Here is a 25,175-nt window from a genome sequence, read left to right as displayed (position 1 = left end):
TCCTCATTTGTTACTCATTTGTTACGCGTTCTCAACATTACTCCTGCCGAAAACCGCCAAAATAATCTGGCCACACTGCATGCAGCTTCGGCTTTCTGCGAAGCGCGCGCGCGTGCTCTATTACCACAGTTGATGTGTCAGTTGCTGTGGCTGTGCGGCGATGCAAACAATAAACATAAACAAATCGTTCAATTTCGTGCTCCAGAAGACGAAGTAAAAAAAGTGTTATTTCTCGAATTTCTTCCACTTTTCAACTCATAAGGTAAGTGAAAAAAGTGCATTATTGTTTTTTTATTGATCTGCTGCTACGCTCGTTCGCCGAGGGACAAAACGCACCCAAAAATCTTCCGGTCCGTGCAACAAACCGGTCTGCCGTTTCGATAAGTCCGGCAAACGGTCTGCTTGTAGCGGGAGTAGCTCGAAACGCTGCACCAGTGTGGCCACAATTAAAAACATCACATTGCGCGTGTACGTCTGACCGGGGCACTCTCGCCTGCCCACGCTAAATGTTAGCGAACGGTCCTTTGACAGTGCCAGCATGCCCGTCTTCTCGTCCAGCATACGATCCGGCCGAAAGGTGCGTGGATCGCCCCACACCTCCGGCTGATTGTTGACACAATCCAGATCGAACAGGAAGAGCGTATTCTCCGGTGCGCTATACCCTTCAAACTGGATCGGTTGCTGTGCCCTGTGCACTATACCCGAGGGGATGAGCGTATCTATTCGCAGTCCTTCTCGGATCGTTGCCTCCGTGTACGGTAGATTGACACGATCGTTTAGCGTGGGAAGTCGGTCGCTATCAACAACCTCATCAATCTCCTTCTGTATCCGCCGGACAACGGTTGGATTGAGTAGGAGTCGCTCGAGCAGCATTGATAGTTGGACTGCGGTGCCCGCGGTTGATGGGATGAAACAATCAGCCAATCCTAAAACCAGCTGGTCATCTGTAGGTGATAGAAAGCACGTGAACTAATCCTTTTTGCCTGTTTGAAACCCGTTCGATACCTACACTGAAATGTTGTCTCATTGCGCTGCGGCACATGGTTTTGCATCTCGCGCAGATACACATCCACAAAGTGGCGCGGGTTGTTCGGGTCAAACGTTTGCAACTGCTTGTCGATGATAGTTTCTAGCAGCTGGTTCACACCCATCATGCCGCTGCGAATGTTGCTGTACTTGATCGTAAATGGAAACACAAACCGCAACCAGGGAAGGTAGGTGTAGATCGTGCCATAGTCATCGGCATTTCGTGCGAAGAGCATTGCCTTCCTTCCGGCTCTGTAAAGACCATCAAAAACGCTTCATTTTTGGTAACTGTTTATCACCTTAAACCAGCTTCAGGCTATACACTTACACCAACAGCGATTTTGCCCTCTCTCGATCGTACCGCTCACCGATCGTTACATGCAGAAAAATATTCGCAAGCGTCACCAAAAACACATCCGGACATTTAACTGCTCCCTCGTCCCGCATAAAGTCACGCTCGTACCCGTACCGCTGATCGCTCGCTAGCTGGCCCACCAGCTTCCACAGTTCCTTTTCCATCTCCTGCTCGTACTGTTCCGATCGCCGCCCGAAACCATTGTCGCGCAAATGCCGCAAGAAAAACCGACGCTGATCCTTCCATCCCGGTCCATCGATGAAATTGATGCCCCGCAGATGGAACTCTTTTTGCCGCATCCGGGCCAGAAATAGATCCGGCCGGCCGTCTAGCTCACGGCGCGTTAACAGCTTCCGAGCGATCTCACCATCCCGCACGACGACGGCCGGAAGACCTGTCAGGAAGAGGCCGAGCACTTTGGTGCGGTAGAAGTGGGCCAGCCGAGATGCGGCCCGATGCAGATGGCGATGGTTGAGCAGCAACAGCAGAGCGTAGTCTTGGAGTGGGGTAAATCGTACCGCTGGTCCCGGGGGATAGTTAAGTGGCCGATTGATGCGGTTCAGATAGAAGCGGTACGATAGCAGCAGCACTACCGCCGACCAGAGCAACGCACTTATGACAGGCATTTCGGATGGTTTGAATGGCAAAGTGGATCGGATTGGTTGTGGGAGCATTGGGTTTTATCAAATGTGAGTTGCGCTTCCTCTTCCATTTGCTTCGTAGCGTGCTTGGCTTTACGATGTTCGTTTCACACGCAAACGGGCCACGCAAAGTTGAACTTGATCGTACCGATGAGGTATGCACTTCTAACACTGACATTCACGTGAAATCAAGACATACCTTGGGTTTTGAGTAAGTTAAACTCATCCATTCACGTGTTTCCCATTTTAATGTTTTGTTTTTATTTATTAAATTGCTTATTTTTGCTATATGTTTCGACAATAGTTAGAATACAAGATACTTTGATAACATACTTTCTTACAATGCCTATAAAATCTCCCCTCTTTAACTAACCACTTATCGTGGCTCAAACTTTAACCAAAAATCTTCCGGCGCAATAATGACGCCAGTGTTCCGTTTGCTCATATCCGGCAGCCGGGCATTCGGTGGCTGCCGTATGTTGAAGTTTTGCATCAGCGCCGCCAGCGTCAGGAACATAATGTTCCGCGCAAACGTTTCCCCGGCGCAGAGCCGCTTGCCGGCACCGAACGGTACGGAAAGATCCTTCGCCAGCGATAGCCGCCCGTGCTCGTCCAGGAACCGTTCCGGCCGGAAACGCTCCGGATCGCCCCAGTACTCCCGCTGGTTGTGGATCGCATCCAGCCCGATCAGCACCAGCGTGTCCTTGGGCAGCTCGTACCCGCGCAGGGTCGTGTCCTCCTGCACGCGGTGCGCAATCCCGGACGGTACGAGCGTGTCGATGCGCATCGCTTCCCGCAGCGTTGCCTCCGTGTACGCCAGCTGGGTACGGTCGTCCAGCGTGGGCAGCCGGCCGTGTCCGACGACTTCGTCGATTTCCCGCTGCATCCGCTCGATGACGGACGGGTTGTGCAGGAGCCGCTCAAACAGCAGGGCCATCTGGGTCGTCGCACCGGAAATGGCGGGAAAGAAGAAATCGACCAGCCCGAGCAGTAGCTGATCGTCTGCAAAGAACGGTCGAACAAAAGGAAGGGTATGAGATCGCGCGCAAACGACACCCACAGACGTATGCTTACGCTGGAAGGTAAAGTTGGGTTCCTGCGGGGTGCACTTCACCATCTCCCGGAAGTACAGATCGAGAAAGCAGCGCACATGGTTTTCGTCGAACGTGCGCAAATATTTGTCGATGATCGTCTCGATGAAGCCGTTCACATTCATGCTTGCCTGGCGGATGCGCTGGAACTTGCGCGAGAAGGGAAAGATGTAGCGCAGGTTCGGAAAGTAGCTGAGAATCGTGCCGTAGTCATCGCCCTCCCGCTGGAACACCATCGCATTCGCGCCGGTTCTGGGAAAGCGAAGACAAACAAACACACCCAGTTAGTGATAAGAGGATCGAAACGATCGAAACGCACTGCGCCACACTGCACCAATTGAGCACACTTAGATGTACATGCACACAAAGACACCATTTCGGGATCGTCCCAAATTCCAAACTCCAAACTCTTGGCCACTCACTCGTAAAGCACACCGGTCTCCTCCCGGGACAGCCGCTCGCCGGACACGATCTGCAGGAACGCGTTGGCAAAGCAGCTGAACAGCACATTCGGACACTTGGCGTACCCGTCGTCCCGCACGATTGCCCGCTCGTGCCCGTGCTTCGGCCCGTACCGCAGCAGATCGATCAACACCAGCAGCTCACTGTTCACCTCCGCCTCGTGCTGGGGAAAGCGGCGCCCGAACCCGTAATCGCGCAGGTAGCGCAGTATGAACCAGCGCTGCTCCTTCCAGCTCGGCCCATCGGTAAAGAAGATGCCGCGCCGGTTGTAGTCCCGGTCGCGGATGCGCGCCAAGTACAGATCCGGCCGGCCGTCGAATACCTTCCGGTTGAGCACCTCCTTCGCGACGGTCAGATCGTTCACCACGATCGAGGGATAGTCGCGGAGCGAGATGCCCAGTATCTTGGTGCGATAGTAATCGCCCAGCACGAGGGCCGCCTTGTGCAGGTGGCGATAGTTGATCAGCAGCAGCAGCCCGTAATCGCCCAGCAAGGGAAACCGGCCGGGCGGCCCGGGTGGGAAGTTTTTGCCCGGCCGGGCATTTAGCGGCCGGACCAGGGCGTACAGCAGCAGCGAGATCGCGACGCCCCACAGGAGCAGCGTTGTGGTGGCCAACATCTTGTGTCGGTAACTGAACCGGTTCGGGCATCGGTGAAGTGGTTTTATAAGCGATAACCGACCCCCGCGGGATGGCATGCGGGATGCGGTGTAGCAGAGGGAAAGGGCCCTTGTCCCGCTTTCGACGGCGACGGTGTACTACACTCTACGCGCAGTGACCGTTGCAGTCGTTGCAGGATTTTTTCATTCAAACACACCCCTCAAACGCGTGCAATTATCTCGTTTTAATCATAAAATGAAGAATGACCGGTGACCGGCGGCCGGCGTATACATTTACAATCTGCTGTGTGTGCGTGTGCGTGTTTGAGACGTTGACAAGATGCTCAAATTGAACAAACCTATTTGTCTTGGGATGTGCGGTGGGGTCAAGCAGGGAAGGTTATAAAAGCACGTTTATGGGATTTTGGTTATTTTTTTTGTACCGAAAATATGTTTTTGCAAACTTCAGATTGGGACAACGGTGTTATCAGCACAGTTGGCAGAACCGGATCGGTCCGGAAGGTTATGTGTTTTTCGGAAATCGTAAGCCTAAAGAATCAGAATTTCGCGTATAGGGATGACTTGTGGTTTTTGGGTACAAGAAAGCGTCTCAATAACAGAGTGGTTTATGTTGAATGAACTTTTAAATTAAAATTCTCCCTTAATAACACCTAATCCCGTTGACCCATTATATAAAGCGTTGCCTTCAACACGCACCGGCCCTAGTAACCGATGGCCTTTCAAGAGGGTTTCTCAAGGTGCTGTAAGCACATCGTCGTTCAATCACTACGCCTAGACTGCACTGTGTGTGTGTGTGTGTGTGTAAATATCGATATAGAGATTTTATTTGCATTGGTTCGAGTATTTGCCAAGTTACAGCTACTATGTTTATCGCGAATCAAGCGCACACCAGACGACAAACAGACAATTAAAACACAAAAAACCTAATCGAACCCCACCTGCGCGTGAACACAGGTGAGTGTGAAGTAGTGCAAAGTTAGTGTAAGTAATTGCAGTAAAAAAGCACACAAATCAAACACCACAATTCCCATTTCTAGCGGGCGGTAAACTTAATTCTAAAATCGGGCGCCGTGCGGATCACACCGGTCAGATGCTGCTCCGGATCGGGCGTGCGGCCTCCTTCCATGCTGAAGGTAAATTGCTGCACCAGCGTGGTGAGCGTAAGGAAGATTGCATTGCGCGCAAAGCTTTCCCCGGCGCAGACACGCTTCCCGGCCCCGAACGGTACGGAACGATCGTGCTCGAGCGCTAGCTGCTGCTGCCCGTCTTCGCTAAGGAAGCGCTCCGGCCGGAAGGTGTGCGGTTCGGGAAACACATCCTCCTGGTGGTTGATGTAGTCGAGCCCGTTAATGATGAGTGTGCCTTTGGGGATTTTAAACCCGGCCAGCTCCGTATCGGCCGTGGCGACGTGCGGAATGCCGGACGGGACGAGTGTATCGATGCGCAGAGCTTCCCGCACGACCGCCTCACAGTATGGCAGATGGGTACGATCGTCCAGCCCGGGGAACCGTGCCTGCCCGACGTACTGCTCGATTTCGGTGTACATTTTCTCCGCCACGGCAGGGTGGGCCACGAGCCGCTCGAGCATAAGGCCGAGTTTGGCCGGTATGGCGGAGAAGGCCGGCACGAGAAAGTCGGCACAGCCGATAATGAGTTGATCGTCTGCGAGAGAGGGAAGAGGAGAAGAAAGATGAATTGCTATTCGCCAAAAAAAGCGATTGCTGTTGGCAAGAGGCGCTTGTCACTTACACTCAAACGCAAACGCATCACTTCCGCTCGTTGCCTTGCTGCCAGTGCGGCGCAACTCCCGTATGTAAGCGTCGATGAAGCACCGCTGGTCATCCTCGCTGTACGTTTGCTCGCACTGTTCCACCAGCGAACGGATCACCCCGTTCGCCTTCTGGTTCACCTCCCTCAGCAGACGATACCGGCTAGGGCCGGGCAGCACGTGCCTTATCCAGGGGATGTAACTGAGCGCCAGCCCATAATCGTCCCCTTGCCGATGGAAAGCGAGCGAACAGTGCCCAACGCTGGCGTGTGAAAAATGGCAAAATTAGTAACCGACCTTCAAACACACAATGGGACACACGTCATCATTGCCGCTCTCCACACAACAGCAAACTACACTCACTCGTACAGCACGGCCTGATCTTCACGCTCCAGACGCGTTGCGGTTAGCATGCGCAGCATCACGTTGGAAAACAGGGCAAAAAACACCTGCGGACAGAGGGCGCTTCCGGTCGACGCGTCCACCACTGCCCGCTCGTGCTCGTGCACGGGGCCGTCCTTCAGCAGAGCAATCAGTTCCGCCAGACCGGCCACCAGATCTTGCTCCACGGCGTCACTCCGTCTGCCGAACCCGTACTCGTGCAAGGTTTTGAGGAAAAACTTGCGCTGCTCGCGCCAGCTGTCACCGTCGGTGAAGAAAATGCCTGCAAAATCGAGCAACCAGCTGGCTGGTTGTACAGTTCGAACACAGCTTGCACACACACACACCCCACGACATTTACCTCTTCGCGCGTACCGTTCATCCCGCAGACGGGCCAGAAACAGGTCCGGCCGACCGTCGAACTCGCTGCGCTGCAGCACCTGCCGGACGGTTTCGTGATCGTTCACGAGCACGGCGGGCAGCGGCCCAAGGTACAGCCCGACCAGCTTGCTCCGGTACAGCTGGGATAGGCGGGCGGCGGCCCGATGCAGATGGTGGTAGTTGAGGGCGAGCAGAAACGGGTAGCTACCGAGCAGGGGCAGCCTCGGCGGTCCCGGCGGAAACCGTTCCGATGGACGGTGCAGTGCGTATCTTATCGCGCACGAAACGATCAGCACGACCAGTGCGACCAGCAGCATTAATTCCATCATCGATGTGTTGTGACGGGGTGCCGATTACGATGATGATTTTGATGATGATATCATGCGCTGCAAAGGTTGATTACAATAATTGGAACGCTCCAAAGCGCTCTCCTTATCACACGCAATACACGTTCTCAAGGCACGCGCGCACTCCCTTCCCTATAAAGAATCTTCCGAATTGAACAAATGCTCGCGGTTGACTGAAATATCCACCACAAAATCCGTCGACGACAGGTTCGCTTTGGTGCTGTGGATCGTCGCTCTGTGCCTTTTCGGTGTTCGTGTCCACTTCTCCCTTTTTTTTTTGGTTTAGCATAGCATATTGGTTAGTCGGTTTGGTGTGCATGTGTGTATTGGTGTGTCTCCAAAAGTGAACCAGATGTTGGATCTGTTTAGATACGGCGTGGATGCGTTTCCGAACCCCGCTGGGCTGGTGTGCGAGACAAGGACGGAGCAGACGGCAAGCTACACTTCAAACGCGCTGCAAACGTTTGGATGTGTGGTAAGCCGTATTTTTAGAAGGCGCAATACATCCCGAACCTCCACTGGCCTAAAGACGCAAATCGGTAACCGCAAGGGGGAAGAGCTGGGAAGATGGGAAGAGTTAGGTGCCGTCGCACAATGTCGGTCGGTCGGTTGTAAGGGGTCGTCCGCTTAGAAAGATGCGGTTCTCCAGCACACTGCCCAGCGCTTCTCAACGAACACGTGCACTTGTTGTTCGTTTTAAGCGGTCGTTTTGCGGTTAGGGTTAGGGAAAAAATGTTTTGGCAATATTATCAGACATATATTTTAAAAAGTTATATATTCTTTTCTTTTTTAGGTTAAAATTTAAGTTTGAACAATATAGGAGGATACACATTTTTTTTTCTTTTTTATCTGTATAAAATGAAGACCCACTTGAAATGTACTAACTTGGCGACATTTTTGACAATTCCTTAACCCAAGTTTTGGTATACCGTCTTCACATATATATAGATGAGAAAAACAAGCCTCGAAATTTAAAAAATCTCTCTCCTAGATTGTTTAAAATGTCGGCCTGATTATTGCTGGAGCTTAGCTAAAGTGTAGTCTCATCAATGTGTGAACGTGGCATTCCTATTCGAGGTTTAAGCAGCTGTCCAATAGTCAGAAGTAGTGCTGGGCAAAACTGGTTCAGATTCATAAATCTGAATGAAATGATTCAATGAATCTGAATCTCCTTTTCAAAGATTTATCAATCTCCGAAGATTCATGAATCTTTAAAGAAAGAAGACTTGCAAATCTTGAAAGATTCATACATCTCGAAAGATTCACGAATCTCTAGATATTCATGAATCTCAAGGGATTGATACAACTCCAAAGATTCATAGAGCTAGAGCTTCTCATTATTCTTTTTCTTGGCGTAACAACCTACGTGGTCATACCACCTACACAGGCTTTCGAAATTTCTTGGCAAGTCCAGCCAGACAGTTTGTTTTGCTACGGGGAGTCGGTCCATGCGAGGCTTGAACTCACGTTGTTGATGGGCACGTTGTTTGGGTGGGATCGCGCAAATTTACTATTTTCATGATTCATGAATTCCTGGAGATGTATGAATTTTAATGCATTTTTTATCCGTTTAGATTCATGAATCTTTGAAGCTTAAATTATCTTTCGAGATTGGAGATTCGTTAATCTTTGAAGAGTCGATTAGAGATTCGAATCACTCATGACGGAGTCAGGATATAGGTCAGAACATAAAATGTGGCTTAGTCTGGGCTGGTTGCCCCTGCATGCATATTCTGGATTTGGTAGTAGCATCGTATTATTCGGCGCCGCTTCCAATAATTTACTATTTAAAACGGAGTCACAGTTGACCACTTAGTCTGTGGAACATTTAGGAAAATTAAAATTAAATGCGATCGAATTGAAAGACTTTGTACGCTGTTTGTAGAGGGTTCAATTGACAAAAAACTTACGAAAATAGTCTTGAATTGAATGCTGTTTTGTTGTGTCCCCATAAATCCCCTCACTATATGCTAGTCTCAAATCGTTCATTATTTAGGAACAATTAAATTATTCCAACAGTGCACGTGAGTTTATCATTGCTTGATGGAATTAATTTGGGAACCACTGTCGATCCAGCATCATCATTCTGGGCTTTAAGATGTTTACGATGCGCAAAAAAAATATAAGAAGAGTGTGCCAATCAAGAAGGGAACGGAAGGGTTTTTTTGGTTCCTATATTTCTCTCTCTTCTCTCCCTATTGCGAGAAGAGAGAGAAAGTTGTCGAAGATGTTTAGCGTTGACAGGGCAGTAGTACCAAACGGTTGTGTAAATGTGCTGCAGTTCGGCGCGCGTTTCGGGGTGAAAGAGCATTGGCGTTGCCATGGCGACGGGTAAATGCGTTTCGGAAGCGACCGATAATCTTATTCCCGGCCCTGTTGCGCTAGGGCTACTGCTTCTAAAACGCTCTCCGCTTCTCTTTGCATTACGATGGTGGATTGTTATTCCCCCTCTCCACACGGGAACGTGGAAATAAGAGGGCAACTCCTCACGCGAACTCTGCCGCGTGGTCGTCTTTGTCGTCGTGCGTGCATCTACGCGTAGGGCTTATTGCTTGCTCCGTTTAATGGTAGCAACTTTAAGACGTAGTGCCGGCGTCGTCGGTACCTCTTGCCTGGACCGATTCCAGCGTACGTTTTTGATGTTGGTCAGCTGTGTTGTTGTTGCTCGTGCATAGTAGCGTTTCCTTTTGAGCGCAGTTTACGATGCCAAGAACAGCAAACCCCCCACACCACACGCTGGCCGAAATCAAAGTAAACAAAGAAACCAAACAGCGTTGGGTTTGGGGCATGGTGGAACGGGTGCGCAATAGTAGGCGAAGGTAACGAACGAGACGGGTTTGAAGGGTCGGTTGACTGTTGCTCTCATCGCAGATTCGGCGCTTGAGTTGTAGATGAAGAGTGGCCGTTTTTATTTGCGCCTGTTTGCATAATTACTATTTGTTGAGATCAAGCTCGTGGGTAAGACGAGTTGTTGGGCTACGAATACGAATTCAGAGTTTAGTAGGTAGTCAATATTTTGATAAAAATTATCTAACTCATTATTCCATAATGCATGCAATGTTCGAACTTTATTCCCGTGCGTGATTTGCATATGTCGATATTTTATACGCAAAATCTGCTTCAATTTGCAAACTGCGTTGCGCCTTTAAAAAAAACAACACCATTAAAACATCAAAACCATTTTGCATTCATTTGCCCCTTGAAAAAAAAATCGTACCAAAACCAAAACAAAATTTAAACAATTTTATGACTTGTACGTCCTGATTATCGCATTATGACCTTTCTTTATTAACCCTGTGATCATTTGTTGTTTTTTTAAACCACGGAAAAAACGATCCGGCCATAAAGTATGTTTGCATCTGATTGTCGTCTTGAGCGTAGGAAAGCAAATGAATTGTTAAAATGTCCATCTGCTTCTAACCCAAAATTGCCATGTACCAGCATTTGTCAAATCTTGATTGTGGAAAGCTTTTCTATTTGAAATTTACGACCCCCTTTTTTATAAAGACCAGCGACCACGTCGGTTACGGTGTTGATAAGCAATCTGGAGCATAGTAAAAGCCGCCCCATCCTGTATTCTAATGACTTTTTTTTCTCTCTCCCCCTTCACAGCACCCGGCTCTATCTGGCGTATTTGAACAAGGAGTTTTAAACTCCCCTTCACCCACCGTCCTCCTCCAAAGTGCAGCAACGATGGATGCGTCAACCATGCTGGAGCGTGCGACGGAACTGATCCGCTGCTGCAAGGTACCACGGCTGATGACCAGCATCGAGGAGGGTCCCCTGGACCGGGGCACCTTTGCGCAGTTTCTGCACGTGCTGGAAGCGACGCTACCGGCGGTGTTCGATCTGCTAGCCGAGCACGGCACCCTACTGACCGGGTACGACGAGTACAACGAGGATGATAATGTGCCGTTCAAGGCGGGGCTGGTGCTTGTGATAGCTGAGCAGTACAGCGAAGCAGGCGACGCTAGGGCGTCCGGTGAGGATGCAACCCACGGCGAGGAGTATCGCACCGGTACGCCAGCGCTGCGGAAGCGTATCGCACAGTTCTGCCAGGGCCACGAACTGGAGCATCTGCTGACTGACAGGGGCAGTGATCGGGTATGGCGTCACTTGCACGACCACTATCGGCGGGTGCTGTCGGCGAGCGAGTGGAAGCATCATCCGGCCGACGTGGCAGGGTTCGTGCGGCTGGTGGAGCTGCTGTACGGGCCCTATCCGGTGAGTACGGGCGCCCTGCCGCCGCAGCTGGACGATGACCGGGCGGCATACATTCTGTCGGTCGGCATTATGCTGGTGGAGTTTTTCGATCCCGCCTATCAGCTGCTGGGGCTGCGGCTGTTCTGTGCCCTGCTGGCGCCACGCCATCGGCCCGTCATGCGGCGCACCAACATACACCGCGTTGTGTACAGCAATGCGAAGCGGTTGACGAACAAATGCAATCAGGAGCTGTTTCTGGAGGCGCTCTGGCGATGCATCTATCTGTACGTGGAGCTGGAGGAGGCGGACCGGCAAGACTTTACGCAGGTTAGGGGAAGCTGAGGTTGCTATGTTTGGTTGGGCAATCTTAAAACGAAACCATTCGATTTCAGTGGAACACGGTGGACGATATAATGGAGATTCTGCTGAATGGACTCACGTTCCAATCGAAACTCAGCCAGTCCGGCATCTATCTGCTGTACCTGCTGAAGATGCTCGCCCTCGACCTGCCCGACTACCTCATCGATGGGCTGGATGAGGTGCAATCGATCGACCGGAAGTGCCACCTGTACGAGCCCGTGTGCGAGCAGCTGCGGCAGGACTGTCTTGGCGGGTTCCACAACCGCCGGTACTACCGCTGGCTGCATCAGATCATCGAACTGCTCCCACACGAAGCCGTCAAGTGCCAGGGTGCTGCTAGGGAAAATGGTCGATACTGTCATGTAGGTACCCGCAGAGCTGGCTGAGTGCATCGCAAGATCAATTATGAATTCCATCTCCACTCTCTATCCGTCTGTGCCACAGGGTGTCAATCTACTCTTCATACTGGTCACGTTCCCGGTCGAACCGGAAGCACTGCGACCGACCCATGTACGGATGCAGACCAGTTTGGTGGAATTCATCAACGTGTTTAAGCAGTACGAGCAGCAGCAAAGTGCGGCGGCGGCCAAGCGGTCGAGCGCAACGAGCGACTTCGTCTACAACACGAAAGCGCTGGTTTCGATCAGCAAAACGATGCTGGTGTTTCTCACCCACTTGGCACCGCACTACTTTCCCGAGCATCCCGCAATGGCAACGCTCGGTCAGCAGCTTGCAAACGATTATGCGGACTGCGATTCGATCATGTACAACTGCATGCAGAGTTTGATTGAAAAGTTGCGATAAACAGAGATCACGTAAAAGAAGAAAGGTAATGATGCTTTTTTTTTATTAATACGTTTTACTATTCCGAATAATTTGACCAATGCCAATACATGTAGATCCGAAATTTGTGTTTAATTTTTCATTTCTCATTGTAATTAAAAAATTTAACTGCGTGCTCAAGCGTAATACGAGTTGAACTGCTGCAATTAATCGAAAAACGGTCAATTTAAAATACGACGGGTCGACTGTGGACCAAACGTGTCGTGTCAGTTAATACCACAGTTGATTCACGACGCTGGTTTATAGTCAAGGGTTCCGTTCTGAACTGGTCTCACCTTTTCCAATTTTTAAAGCTATAAAGCTGTTTAATTTCAACGATATAGAAAAAATCTTAATTTTATACAATCCAAAACAATTTAAAATGCACAAATTATAGGATTCGAGTAATTCTTGGTGGAAATGTGTCAACTTTTGACTACGTGTATATTTTGACAGCCGCCGCAAGAAGAAGAACAACAAGAAGAAGCAACATTTTGATGTCGTGTTCGGAAACGCCGCAGAACAACCCACAGCAGAGCAAACACAACTTACCAAAACCCGTACGTTGAGCCAAATTCTATCGAATTTGGTGCGGTTTCAGCTTCAGGGCAACGTTGCAAAACAGCAAAAACGATCTCAGCCAAAGGATGGGCATGATGGACAGCCTCGGCCTCAGCGGGCTCGCTGGTGGCGTGCAGCGGATGGACAAGCGACAGGTGAGCTGTCCGTGCGGCCCTAGCAAGCTGCCGCTCCAACGCGCGTCCCTGTTGTGTCGGGATTGATTATCGAATGTGTTTCGCTTGTTGCAGTTTCTGTTCCAAATGCTCAGCTTCGGCATGATCGTCTCGTCCGCCCTGATGATCTGGAAGGGCCTGATGGTGGTCACTGGCAGCGAGTCGCCGATTGTTGTGGTGCTGAGCGGTAGCATGGAACCGGCTTTCCACCGTGGCGATCTGCTGTTCCTCACAAACCAGGACGAGCCGGTGCGCGTCGGCGAGATTGTGGTGTTCAAGATCGAGGGCCGCGATATTCCGATCGTTCACCGGGTGATTAAGCTGCACGAAAAGTACGTAATTGCTTGCGTTGGGACCGTGGAAGGCGAAACCGACTAACCCCGGGGGTGTGTGTACGTGTACGTGTGCGTTTTTTGTTTCGTTTGCACAGGAGCAACGGCACGGTGAAATTCCTCACGAAAGGTGACAACAACTCCGTGGACGACCGGGGCCTGTACGCGCCGGGGCAGCTGTGGCTGACGAAGAAAGACATCGTCGGACGGGCAAGAGGCTTCCTACCGTACGTGGGGATGATCACAATCTACATGAACGAGTACCCGAAGCTAAAGTACGGCATCCTGGGCCTGCTAGCGCTGTACGTGCTTGTGCACAGGGAATAGAACACCCGAGCGGAGGCTGCATCATTCTTCCCTTTTTTCCCTACCATTTTCGATACATCCGGACGGACGGAGGCGGTCGCTGCTGCCGGTCTGTGGATGCGTTTGATTCTCTCAGCAGCAGCATTTGTGTTGTGTTTACTAATTGTTCCCGCTGCGCAAACGCTCCACCGAGGGGACATTGTGGAGCACGGCATGCGGCAGTCAGCGGCAGTATGGTTTATCGCACGAAACAGCAGTACGTAAGGTGGAGACGGTGGAAAATAAATAAGAACTTAAAACACCTAACAAACCGCGTTCCAGATGGATTTGATGCTTGCGGTACCCACCGACAGGGGGCGCTGTAATCGGTAGAGGGCAAGGGCAATTGTTGAATGTTTGAGTTAACGCGCGCGTCGTTTGCACAATTCGACACGGTTCGACACGCATGTTGCGCCACGAACCAGTGCTGATATGTGCAAGATCGATTCTCGAGCTGTTTCTCCAACACCAATATTATCACGGTTTATGCGCGAAATTAAACACAACTGCCTCGTTTTGTTTCCTTTTACACATCGTTCTTTTATTTGTTCGTTCACTCGCTTTTCTCCTTTCATCTTCAATTGATCTATTTATACTCTTTCCGTGCTGTCGTTATTTGCTTCGACAAAAGAGCTCTCCCTCCCCGCCTTCGACACAATTAAACTTAGATTCATATTTGCTTTTTTTTTACACTTATTCAATTATTTCCTCATATCTGTAGATAGTTAGGGAAATTTCTGCTGCTAGCAGCTGTTGACGGTTGACTGACGAGTATTTAAGCGAATTCATACAATATTATACAGTTTTACCCTTTCGTGCTGTTAATTCAATGTGTTAATTGCACCGTTCTTTATCCCATCGTTGCTTATTTATGTACCAAAACAAGAAAACACATTCAAACAGGCAAAGTAAAATGATTGTAAGGAGTTATCAAATCATGCGATATCTGTAAAACTAAACCAAATGTTTAAATGGAACTTTTAATGCGTCTTTGAGCTTTGCCAGTGTATTGAAGAGATAAAGACAAAGTTAAATTTGGGTGTACAATTCAACATTCCGTTTTTCTGCATAAAACTTTACATTGAATTTAGCCATTTTGCTACAGTGCGCAATTTTGTGTTGTGTTGCGGGGAGTTTTCCAAAACAGAAACAAAAAACTCACACAAAAATGGCCATCCACATTTACATTCCCATTGATTGATGCTCCACACCCACCGTCAGTAAGTCATCATCATCGTTAAGTTAACTCGACAAAAAAAGGTAATCGAAATTGGTTTTGTGTATTGTGTTTTCATTGTTTTTAATCATTTTAATTTTCCTCTCTCTGTTCAATGTATTTCTTCTGTTACATTCTCTCGCATTCCATCCTGCAAGTGTTGTGTGTATGGGTTGTGTTAGTGTTTCCTCTCCTATCCTCTCCTTTCCTCTCCTCTCTGTCTGTTTGCTGTTCCTTAAGCCTATGAGTTTTTCTATAAGATTAGAATCACATTTATCTTATATGTTTAGTTTCTTATTAGTTGTCCACTTTGCTCTTTGCTTCTTCATCCATCCCTCTTTGCTTCATCCTCCTGCTTCTCGTCCCTTCTTCCATTTATCCGATTATCGTTCTCGCTTATCGTGCTAATAATGTGTATTATTGCCGCTTATTTATGCTGTGTGTATGTGTCTGTAATGTAGATAAGAGCCTAAAACAGGACACAGGAGGAACAGTGGGCTAAATCCACGCCGCACCCGCCCCTTCCTCCTCTTCGTGCCCCATTGTTTCGTTCCGTTCGCACAGTTAATTGTTTACACAGAAAGCGATCGTCTTAAATATACACATATCTAAACACCGTTCTCAAACACCACCCTCAACCCATCCACCCACCCTGCTCCTGTGGTGGAGAGGTGGAGAGGAAGGCAGCCGTCTTCTGCCGTTTTTTTGTTTCTTTCTTTTTTTCTACTTTATTTACAAATCAGCGCTCTCTCTCCGCCCGTGTTTTGTTCCTGTGTTAGCAGTTAATATCGGCAGCATTTTGGAGGAGGTGATAGTATCCGCCCTCTGTAGTCCTGTAATTGCAATATGGCGTCGCACTCAGGGTAATCAGTGTATCAGTGGCTCCTCTTTGCGGGGACACTGAGGTCGTGCTGCCCTGAACTAAACCGTTTCGTATGTATGATACACCACCGGGTGATTTGATTTTGTTTGATTTTCTATCTCAATCTCATTTCTACCTTCTTCCAGTGCATTGATGTGTGATGCTTCCTGTCGCCTGGTTGTCTCTCACATCTGCAGCAAAATGCAACCCGGGTGAGCCGATAAAACCGAACGATGATAAAAATAGTTTTCCAAAAAATATTCAGCACGCTCTCTCTCTCTCTCTCTCTCTCTCTCTCTCTCTCTCTCTCTCTCTCTCTCTCTCTGTCCTTACTTTCTCCTGCTTTACCCTCCACTCCTTTACTGTGTTACAAAACATTACTATTTGGAAAAATTGTTCTAATGATATGATTCGTGTTTTGTATAGGTCAGTTAGCTTGGTCAAGGGAGGGGAGTTGGGGAGGGGAAGAAGAGAAATAATGCGAGAGGCAAAAGCCCGGAAAAATGGGATCATCTGTTCCGTTTGCATGTGAAAAATACGAAAAAGCTTGTTTGTTTTTCTCTCTTGCGGTTGTGTGTTCTCTAGTGTTGTTTGCGTGCCTTAAAATTATTAATTTTTCCCCGGGGAGGCACACAAACCGAAGGAAGAATGCCCCCCCCCACCCCATCCCCACCAATAACCCGGAAAAGCTGGAAGGAATCATGCAATCTGGCAGTAGCATTGTATCGAGCAGCCTGTTCTACTGTGTGTGTTTGTTTGTTTTATGATGGAAACTTTCATTTTCTAATTGGCACGGCATTTACAAAAAATAAAACTTTAAACCAAATTATAGTAATAACAACACACACACACACACACACACACACACACACACACACACACGCGCGCAATCGTCATTGTGATGGAATGTGGAAAACAAAGAAAGACATAGACACAACCCTACCTCACTTCGTCTGACTGACCAACCGGTTGGCTGTTGATGGAAACACAATATCGTAATCAAATCGTACAAAGTACCAGGCGCTTCCATTACGATGACGCCACGTGGCCATATCGAACGATGAGCGGGATGAAATGAACGTATCTTTCTGAGCGTATTCTAATAAATATATCTTCCTTTGCTTTCTGCTTAAAACCTAACCCTTAGAGCGATGTGGAAAACAAACGGGACACGGGAAATTCCTAGAGCTGTAGAGCTTTCGAGGGGAGGCGTTTTAAAAATAGAGCCATCTTGCGCACACACTACACACTACTACCATCGCCTACAGCTTCGCTCTTCTCGTCTTCGCCATCCAAGCAGGCACGTGTGTTGTGTCTGTCCGCTGTTCTGCTGCATTCCAGTGTGCACACTGGTGGTGTTGATTGACGTTGGCGTTTATCGTTTGCCACTCTTCATCTAAATCGGAGCCATTTTGTGTTTGTTCCTTTCTTTTCTCTCTATGTTTCTCTCCAATGCATACAGTGAGCTCGAAAAGTATCCGTCTTTGCTGAATAGTTTACAGCAAAAAGGCAAATATTCGCCGCAATAGGCATGGGTCGATAAAAGTAATGGTGAGGTTTGATAAAGGGACCATCAATATACACACGTTTGGCCGAAAACAAATGCATTTAAATAGTGCGAAAACACGAAAAAAAAATAAAAATAAAGGTCGTTTGACTTTTGGCTCATCTATGCTGGCCAAACACTACGTCGACATGAATTAAATGTATTGTTATCATTCTGCTACTTGCTCGTTTCAAAATTAATAAATTTTTGTTGTTTCAACAGCAACTTGCGAGTAGGTAGTAGGCCATGTGGAAGATCTAATTCCTACGTTTGCGCATTTTTCTGACACGAAATGTGTGTCAAACTGTCAACTCGGCAGCCATCCCTTGACCGTTAATCTTCACGAAAGGAGCGGTTCAATGTCCCAAAATATCAAACATAACCCACGAATCAGTGCAAAAGGAGCAGAGATGAGCCACGTTAGCTTAGGCATTGTATGTTATGGCTTGAATGAATGTCACTTGAATGCAATCCGCCGAAAGTGGCCAAATCGGATTAGGAGCATCAAATAATTCAGGAATTCATTTAAAATAAGGCTCTATAACAGATTGAAACAAATTCGACATGTCGAGGTCATACGGCCGTCGTCTAGTATGGCGAACACTGTCTACTAAGATGCAGCAGCAAAATCTCGTGCTACGGTAGCACCGTGTTGCCAGGATAATAGGGCTCAGTGAGGAAAGGTGAGCTAGAAAATTCAAATGATTCAAATTAAATACAAAAGTGTTTGGGAAATATATTCTTGTATGTTTTAAATACTTTGAGTCCCAGTTCTAAGAAATTACATATAAAAAGTGTGACCCATGTTTCAAGGACATTTTAGTGGGAGAATATGCAGTAAAGATGGGTAAAGTTGGCAAAAATCCGGAGTCGGCTCCGATCCGACTCCGATAATTTCGGAACCGACTCCGAAAAGTAGGTCCACAATCGTTCGAAATTGTCCAGAATCGCCCGGAGTGTTCCGGAGTCGTTGGGAATCGGAGTCATCCGGAGCTAGCCGGAGTCAGTCGGAGTCGGAATCGGAATCGTCCGGAGTCGTCCGGAGTCATTCGGAGTCGTCATGCATTGCATTTTTTTAGCCAAACGTGTGTGTATTGATGTGTGTGTACCTTTATCAAACCTCAACATTACTTTTATCGCTCCATGCGTATTGCGGCCCTGATTCGTCTTTTTCTGTAAATTATTCAGCTAGGCGCATGCTTGCTAGACTCACTGTACATCTCTTTCTGTAGACTGCTGTCGCTCCATTGTTACTCACTTATCACTTGTGTGTGTGTACTCGACATGTCGTCACCATCATTGCTCCCCGCTTCCCTCTTCAACCTTCGTTTAATCGCTTGGCAAACTGGTTTGTCGCTATCTATCATCGCTGACCAGATTCTCCACGTCCGAAACCATCACCTCCATATCGGACGGGAGCGGTTCGTCGTGCGGTGGACGGCGCCCAACACCGCCACTACCACCAACCGCCATCGGCCACTCGAACGGTCGCTGAGCATTCGGATCATCCGCACAGGACGAGGTGTGTGGGCGACCCGTATGATGGTTGTGCTGCTGGTGGTGATGGTGATGCTGATGCTGATGGTGGTGAGGATGATGGCCGTTCGCTTTCCCGTGCAGTGACGTTTGCCGTGCCAGGGGAGCCAGTGCCGGCGGCTGCTGCTGGTGATGCGCTGGCGGATGGCTCGACGAAGGTTTCGCCCCGCCAACGCTGCTGCGTCGATGGTGGTGGTGCAGCTGATGGCCATTGCTACCATTGCTCGAGCCGGAGTTGTTGCTGCCGAGCGTGCCACCACCATTGCCGTGCCTTCCCGCCGCCGGCACACCGTTCGAGGCCGAGCGGGACAGCTTCGCCGGCTGGGTGATACTGTTCCGCCGGCTGCCGCCCGGTTCCTGCTGCTGGTGCAGCGCTTGGCTGGACGAGCCGTGCCGCTTGAGCGAGTGCAGATTCGAAGCGGAGCCGGACTGGTGCCGGCTGAGGTTGGTCGTGCTGGAGCGCTTCCGGTCGGCGAAGCTGCTACGCTTCCCGCCGTTCGGTTTGGCCAGGTTGGTCGTGCTGGACCGGATCAAGCACTCCGTGCTGTCCGTGCCGCCGCCGCCGCCGCCGCCACCGAACGCCCGGAACGCCGTGGTGCTGTTGTGCACGCTCGACCGTCGCTGCCGGTCCCGGGCGCCACCCGCCAGATTGGACGTGCTGCCCCGCACCGAACCGGCCAGCCGATCCGGCTGGGTCGCACTCTTCGCTAGCGCGTGCTGGCAGCTCGGCAGCCGCGTCGTCCCGCTCGCACTCCGGCTGATCCGGAACGTGGCCGTGTTGATCGATGGCACTGGATTGGGCGCGGGCGGGTCGGGCTCGTCCACTGCCGGCTGCCCATCCCCGCCTTCGTCCCCGTCGAACGTTACATTCTCGTACGTGTGCGACTCCCCGTCACCGTCCTCGGGCGCCCCGCCCGGTGGCCCATGCCGTGGATTGAGCGTTTCATAGTTCGGCTCGGACAGCGGCGCACTGCTGATGATGGGGAGCTTTTCCTCCGCCTGCTGCTGCTGCTGCTGCTGCTGCCGCACAAGTATGGCCGACCGTTTCCGGGCCGCGGCGTGTTGCTGTGCTTCCTCCCCCGCACCGCCCGGTCCAACGCGCTTCCGGTCGGGCAGGGGACGCGGTTTGCGCTGCCCGGCCGGTCCGGCGACGACGTGCGTCTTCACGCCCGACCCCGCCGCCGGGTCCGTCTTGGACAGCTTCAGGCTGAACTTGAACGGCGGCTTGTAGACGACCTGCAGCCGCACCTTCTCGTTCAGATTGCCCACCGATTTCGTCTTGACGCGCGCCACCTTCTTCGGCGCCACCGCCGGCACGGGCTGCTGCTGCTGCTGCTGCTGCGCCAGATGGTCCGGCGTCGACTGCGATTTGGCGAGCAGGTTTGGCACGGCCGGCGGAGCGGCGGCAGCATGCTCGTACGTGCCACCGGGAGCGGCTGCCGCCGGCGACTCCAGCAGCCAGCGGTGCACCTTCCCGAACGTGTTGCTGTGGCTGTGCGCGTCGGACGCGTTCCGGCTGGAGTAATCGATCACCTCTTTGTGTTTGGATTTCGGTTTCTTGTGTTTCTTCGGCTGCTTGGTCGCCGCCGCCGTGGGCGATTCCTTTACCGGCGACTCGTCGGAGGGGGCACCGGCGCCCGCCGCAGCGCCTCCACCGCCGCCGCCGCCACGCTTTTTCTTCTTGCGCAGCAGCTTCTTCGGGCTGTCGCCAACGATCGTGGTGGTGGTGGTGGTGGTGGTGCGGCCGACGTGCCGCTTCACCTGCTTAATAACTATGGTGGCTGGATTGGTGGTGGGGGCGGTGTGGTGGCTGGTGCCGCCACTGGTTGGGCCGCCCGTCCCGGACGCTTGCTGGCGCTGCTGCAGCTCCTTCGACGTGGACGGTAGCACGGCGGTGGTGGTGGTGGTGGCGCTGTTCCCGCCCGTCAGCGTCGTTAGCAGCTGCTTCGGCACCGAGGCCGCCGCCGGTTTCGTCGGCGGGGGGCCGCCCTTGCCGCCGCCCTTGCCGCCCGGTTTCGACCGCTCGCCCCGCACCTTCTTTTTCAGCGGCACCTTCGTCCGGACGGCGGTGTGCACTATCACCCCGTTGTTGTCCTCCGGCAGCCGGACCGTCTCCGTCGTGGCACTGTGGATGATGGTGACCGTCTTCAGCTTTAGATTGGTACGCTTGCCCAGCAGCTTCGCGCTCAGCACCTGTGTTGAGAAGAGCAGAGCAAGCAATTAGAGAGAGAGCGAGCGAAAATCGGTAGTAACCATCAGCACAAAGGGAGGAAGGAAGGGTTTAAAAGCGGTTTCCCCGAGCGTTTTTTTCATTTACATCGAGCAATAGCGAAAGTAGTGGAGCGAAAATAGCGACGCGTTAGGGAAGCCGACAACATGACAACGAGGAGACGGATTTCTAGCGCCACAACGATGGTTTGGACCAGTTCAAAGCTTATCCGCTCACAATACTGCTCAACGTCCAGCGGGATGTCCTTCCAGTGGCGCACGTTGTGGCGAATTTTCTGTTCGCCCGGTTTGCATTGGTGTGTTGTTGCCCACAAGAAGAAAGTGATTATCATTGGCACCGAGGCATGCCGGAGCAACAGGCGACCACTTACCAGCAGGACCAGCACGGCGGTCACGATCAGCGCCACCGTGTACCAGTTGCTCAGTATCCACCGCTTGAAGCTGGCGATGCTTTCCTCGGACAGCAGCAGCTTCCGCAGCGTCGCGAGCGGCCCGGACGGGTCCACCTCGCGGCACTTCTGCGCGACGTCGCAGTACCCGTTGTAGTCGTTGCACGGTGTGCCCGGCTTGGCGTACATGTCCGGCACGTCGAACGGCGGCTCGTTCCAGTCGAACGAGCTCAGGCAGGGCCGGTCCTCGCCCGGCTGCTTGCAGCACAGCTCGCACGCCTTGATGGCCGGATCGGCCGGGCCGACCGCGCACTGGCAGCTCTCCAGCCCGTACGCCAGACAGATCGAGCCGGTACACTCGCCCATGTAGCACACGTACTCCTTGTTGCAGATCGTCTTGTTCGGCTTGTTGATGGACGGCGGGCAGACCGGCATCTGCCCGTCGCAGTAGGCCGGATCGCGGCACCCGTTGTCGTCCCGGCACTTGTCGCCGAGCTTGAGCGTGCACTCGAGCGTACAGCACGGGCCTTGGGATGGGCTGCATTGTGCCCTGGAAGGAGAAGAAGAGAGAGTGAAGGTGTATCAGTTGGTACAATCCGGGCTGGAAGGTTCCGGCCAATCGAACGCTTCTTACTTCGGTGTCAGCGTGCACGGTTTCTGGTCGAAGCGCGGATGGCGCGACATCGGGTAGCAGCACGAGTCCTTGCAGTCCTCCTCCCAGCCGCAGTCGCACTGTTCGCCCGGTTCCACCACCCCGTTGCCGCAGATCGCTTCCTGCGGCTCTGTGTGTACGGGAGGAAATGGAAACAAAAGTGAAATGCGAGGGAAATTATGTTACCGCACGGGATGGGATCTGCTTATCAGCTTTGCAAAGCTACAACGAGTGGTCCACCTACCGGTAAAGCAGCCCTTGGCGCTGCGAGCCTTCGCGTTCAGCACCGGTTCGATGGCTTTCAGCGAGCACGGGCTGAAGCGATTGTTGTTGCGCTTGTCGCCGGACGTCGCGCGCGCAAACATGATGAAGTTGCCGTCCTCACCGCCCGGCGTACACTGCTCCGGATCGTGCTGCGGGTGGGCGTGGGTGAGAAAGAAGGAAAAAGACAGTGAGAGAGGGAATGAAATAGTGTAACAAAAAAAAAAAAAACGCTGGTGGCCACAAAATCATCCACCTCTTTGCTTTCGCCCTGTGGCGCCAAATGGGTGGTACCCGTGTACACCCGTGTACTGCTGCTAAACGGAAGTGCCCCATCTCGGTGAAATATGGCAATTTCGCTCTAATAGCCACAATTACACCGGGGAAGGGGAGGAAATTAATCAACCACAATTATTTGTGCCAGCCAGGAGCGAGTGCCAGGTGGCGCCACACTCTGCTATTACTACCTCGCTAAGGTCGCTCTTAGCATTGCGGTTGTGCTGCTGCTGCGTTATGTTTTGTTCTCCCGAGCCCTTTCCCTCCCTGGTTGGAATGCATTTCTAATTGTGACATTGTGTGGCGCACAAGCGCAAGGGGGTTTTGTGTGTGCGCGCGTGTACAATGATTGCTATTATTTGTCGGGCGGTGGAAATTGAATTAGAAATTGGTTTATTAAGTCAGGCTTCGTTTCTTCAGCGGCCAGCCTCCGCCTTCGCCGTCGACATCCTGTTCTTTGGTGAGCAGAATGTGCGAGAAGGCTGGTCAGATGCCTTGCTCCAATTAATGGGAAAATGTGTCGGTGGTCAAAGCTCTGAAGTTGAAGGTTGTGAGCTCGTTTTCTTTACGATGGTTGTAAACTTTGATTAAAAACACATTATAAACAAACTGGTTGACAACTTTTTCATTATTTGGAAATATTTTTTTACACATTCTTTGCCAAAGTTCCACAACATAACTGTCTACGTAGCAAAAGCCGCATTGCGAGTGATTACTCTTTTCGCTTGTCAGCTGTCAACTGTTCTTTTTGCAATCTTGTTATCAGATCTCTTGTGTTATCAGGTCGATGTTGGCCATTGCACTGTTTACAGCCATTGCATAGATTGGGTAATCGTAAGGTCTTCTAATGTTTTTAAACACGTTGAGATGGTTGATTGGTTTTCTCTTGTGTGAGTATCCACACTAGAGATGGAAGAAATGAAGTTTGGTTCTGGAAAAGGATTCGGCTTTGGAATTGGTTCCGCAATCGGCTCCGGAATCGGAACCGGCCGCGGAATCGGAATCGGCTTCGAAACGGAGTCGGTTTTGGGCATCTCTATAAGAATAGGCGTTTGCGTCCAATAATAATACGTATTGATAGCCGCAAAGAATTCAAAATATACTTGTAAACGATCCATTCTCATGGAGATTACCGGACTGATTTCGCTTTTGAAACTTCTTATTTCAATTCAAGTACTGTTTTCACTGTTGTTCCATTTCTGGAATCAATCCTGATTCCGTTACCGGGGCAAATTGCGATCCCCAGGTCAATTCCGATTCCGGAGCCAATTTTGATAGCGGAATCGACTCCGGAATCGAATCCGAAATTGGCTCCGGAATCGGATTTGACCTGAAAATCGGAATCGGTTAGGTGCGATTTCGAGCTCCCAACACTAATTCATTTATAAGGTGTATAGTCTCTTGCATATTATGGCTTGTTAGATGTGAAAATTAACTTGAAAATAATTACCTGCCTTTGAAATATTTTTTTCATTAAATACTAACATAAAAAGATTAAACAAGAACAACGATAACAACAATAATTTTCATAAAAGATAAATTTGTAACTTGATACCAATGCCGTAATTCACATTCAACGTACATTGGCAACAAACTAGAAAAGCCAAGAATCCGTCCCTTTAATTTGGTTCGGTTGTGATTAAAAAAAAAAGATGTAATGATCATTCTTAATAAATGTTGAAAATCAAACGGCCTCTGCAGATTGTATATTTGTTTATTTTCTAATGCAAAACAAACCTCCACAGACAGCCGGCATAGCGATGGTATTTCACAAACGACAAAACATAAGATAAATTTGTTTGTACCTTAAAAAACACACACAACCCATAAATACACCTTTCTTGCACAACATCCCAACCGTGGTGCCACTTCTCTCCCGACAACATTGCTGACATTGAAACATAAACTCCGCCCAAAGCTAATCACTGCTGCATGTCACGAGAGGCACAAGAATATTATCCCTTTCGCTTGCAAACCAGAACCGCCAAGACACACGATACGCAAGCACACAATCATCATCATCAACATCATCATCTGGATGCACTTGCGCGCTGCCTCAGTGAAGTAACAAAACCGTTGTGTTTTTTCGCCCCACAAAACAGCAGACCAATGCAATGGGGAAAGAAAGTCGGGGGAGTTTTCCCGAGTCTTATAAATGGGTAACACTTGTTTGAGTTCCTCCCCCGTGCGAGAGTGCTGGTGGATTTATGCCACCAGCTAAGAACGTTGTTACACTACACTCTACAATCTGACACAGTGTGCCGCCAGTGTCTGTGTGTCGGTGAGATGCCCGCGTTCGGCCCAATTGGCCCCCTCCGGGTTTGATCCTCTCTCGTGTGCT

General features: G+C 50.5%; 6 protein-coding genes across 18 annotated transcripts in view; 2 read left to right on the top strand and 4 right to left on the bottom strand.

The window, feature by feature from the left end:
• The first annotated feature begins 145 nt into the window (after window positions 1-145).
• On the top strand, window positions 146-13,069 carry LOC121589430. Of its 7 annotated transcripts, none has more exons than XM_041908360.1 (5): window positions 146-262; window positions 10,684-11,601; window positions 11,667-11,996; window positions 12,079-12,463; window positions 12,913-13,069. In XM_041908360.1, the coding sequence occupies exons 2-4, from the start codon at window positions 10,765-10,767 to the stop codon at window positions 12,436-12,438; spliced, it is 1,527 nt and encodes a 508-aa protein (XP_041764294.1). In that variant the 5' UTR covers window positions 146-262; window positions 10,684-10,764; the 3' UTR covers window positions 12,439-12,463; window positions 12,913-13,069. The 7 variants fall into 7 exon arrangements, with proteins under 7 accessions (XP_041764294.1, XP_041764293.1, XP_041764296.1 ...); XM_041908359.1 differs by lacking the exon at window positions 146-262 and adding an exon at window positions 7,416-7,546; XM_041908362.1 differs by lacking the exon at window positions 146-262 and adding an exon at window positions 9,298-9,402.
• Window positions 276-2,069, bottom strand: LOC121589433 (probable cytochrome P450 304a1). Its single transcript, XM_041908367.1, has 3 exons — window positions 1,355-2,069; window positions 1,010-1,278; window positions 276-944 (listed from the first exon to the last, which is right to left on the bottom strand). The coding sequence occupies exons 1-3, from the start codon at window positions 2,053-2,055 to the stop codon at window positions 292-294; spliced, it is 1,623 nt and encodes a 540-aa protein (XP_041764301.1). The 5' UTR covers window positions 2,056-2,069; the 3' UTR covers window positions 276-291.
• On the bottom strand, window positions 2,252-4,228 carry LOC121589432 (probable cytochrome P450 304a1). Its single transcript, XM_041908366.1, has 3 exons — window positions 3,536-4,228; window positions 3,097-3,365; window positions 2,252-3,024 (listed from the first exon to the last, which is right to left on the bottom strand). The coding sequence occupies exons 1-3, from the start codon at window positions 4,192-4,194 to the stop codon at window positions 2,399-2,401; spliced, it is 1,554 nt and encodes a 517-aa protein (XP_041764300.1). The 5' UTR covers window positions 4,195-4,228; the 3' UTR covers window positions 2,252-2,398.
• LOC121589434 (probable cytochrome P450 304a1) lies at window positions 4,989-7,249 on the bottom strand. The gene is made up of 4 exons (XM_041908369.1): window positions 6,705-7,249; window positions 6,326-6,626; window positions 5,944-6,224; window positions 4,989-5,856 (listed from the first exon to the last, which is right to left on the bottom strand). Exons 1-4 carry the CDS (start codon window positions 7,051-7,053, stop codon window positions 5,228-5,230), a joined length of 1,560 nt encoding a protein of 519 aa, XP_041764303.1. The 5' UTR covers window positions 7,054-7,249; the 3' UTR covers window positions 4,989-5,227.
• On the top strand, window positions 12,961-14,134 carry LOC121589438 (signal peptidase complex catalytic subunit SEC11A). The gene is made up of 3 exons (XM_041908373.1): window positions 12,961-13,172; window positions 13,266-13,522; window positions 13,621-14,134. Exons 1-3 carry the CDS (start codon window positions 13,104-13,106, stop codon window positions 13,847-13,849), a joined length of 555 nt encoding a protein of 184 aa, XP_041764307.1. The 5' UTR covers window positions 12,961-13,103; the 3' UTR covers window positions 13,850-14,134.
• Window positions 14,135-15,137: 1,003 nt separating this feature from the next.
• The window catches only part of LOC121589429, a 158,119-nt gene continuing 148,081 nt past the window's right edge, over window positions 15,138-25,175 (bottom strand). For all 7 annotated transcript variants that reach the window (XM_041908352.1, XM_041908351.1, XM_041908357.1 and 4 more), the window contains 4 exons: window positions 22,542-22,710; window positions 22,280-22,427; window positions 21,628-22,195; window positions 15,138-21,220 (listed from right to left, as the gene is read on the bottom strand). In XM_041908352.1, coding sequence (XP_041764286.1) covers window positions 18,848-21,220; window positions 21,628-22,195; window positions 22,280-22,427; window positions 22,542-22,710 — 3,258 coding nt within the window. In that variant the 3' untranslated portion in view covers window positions 15,138-18,847. The remainder of the gene's footprint in view (window positions 21,221-21,627; window positions 22,196-22,279; window positions 22,428-22,541; window positions 22,711-25,175) is intronic.

The sequence above is a fragment of the Anopheles merus genome, chromosome 2R (genome assembly GCF_017562075.2).
Source record: "Anopheles merus strain MAF chromosome 2R, AmerM5.1, whole genome shotgun sequence".
NCBI classification, from domain to species: domain Eukaryota; kingdom Metazoa; phylum Arthropoda; class Insecta; order Diptera; family Culicidae; genus Anopheles; species Anopheles merus.
The sequence above is the reverse complement of the archived record's forward strand: the minus strand, read 5'-3'. Positions and strand labels throughout refer to the sequence as shown.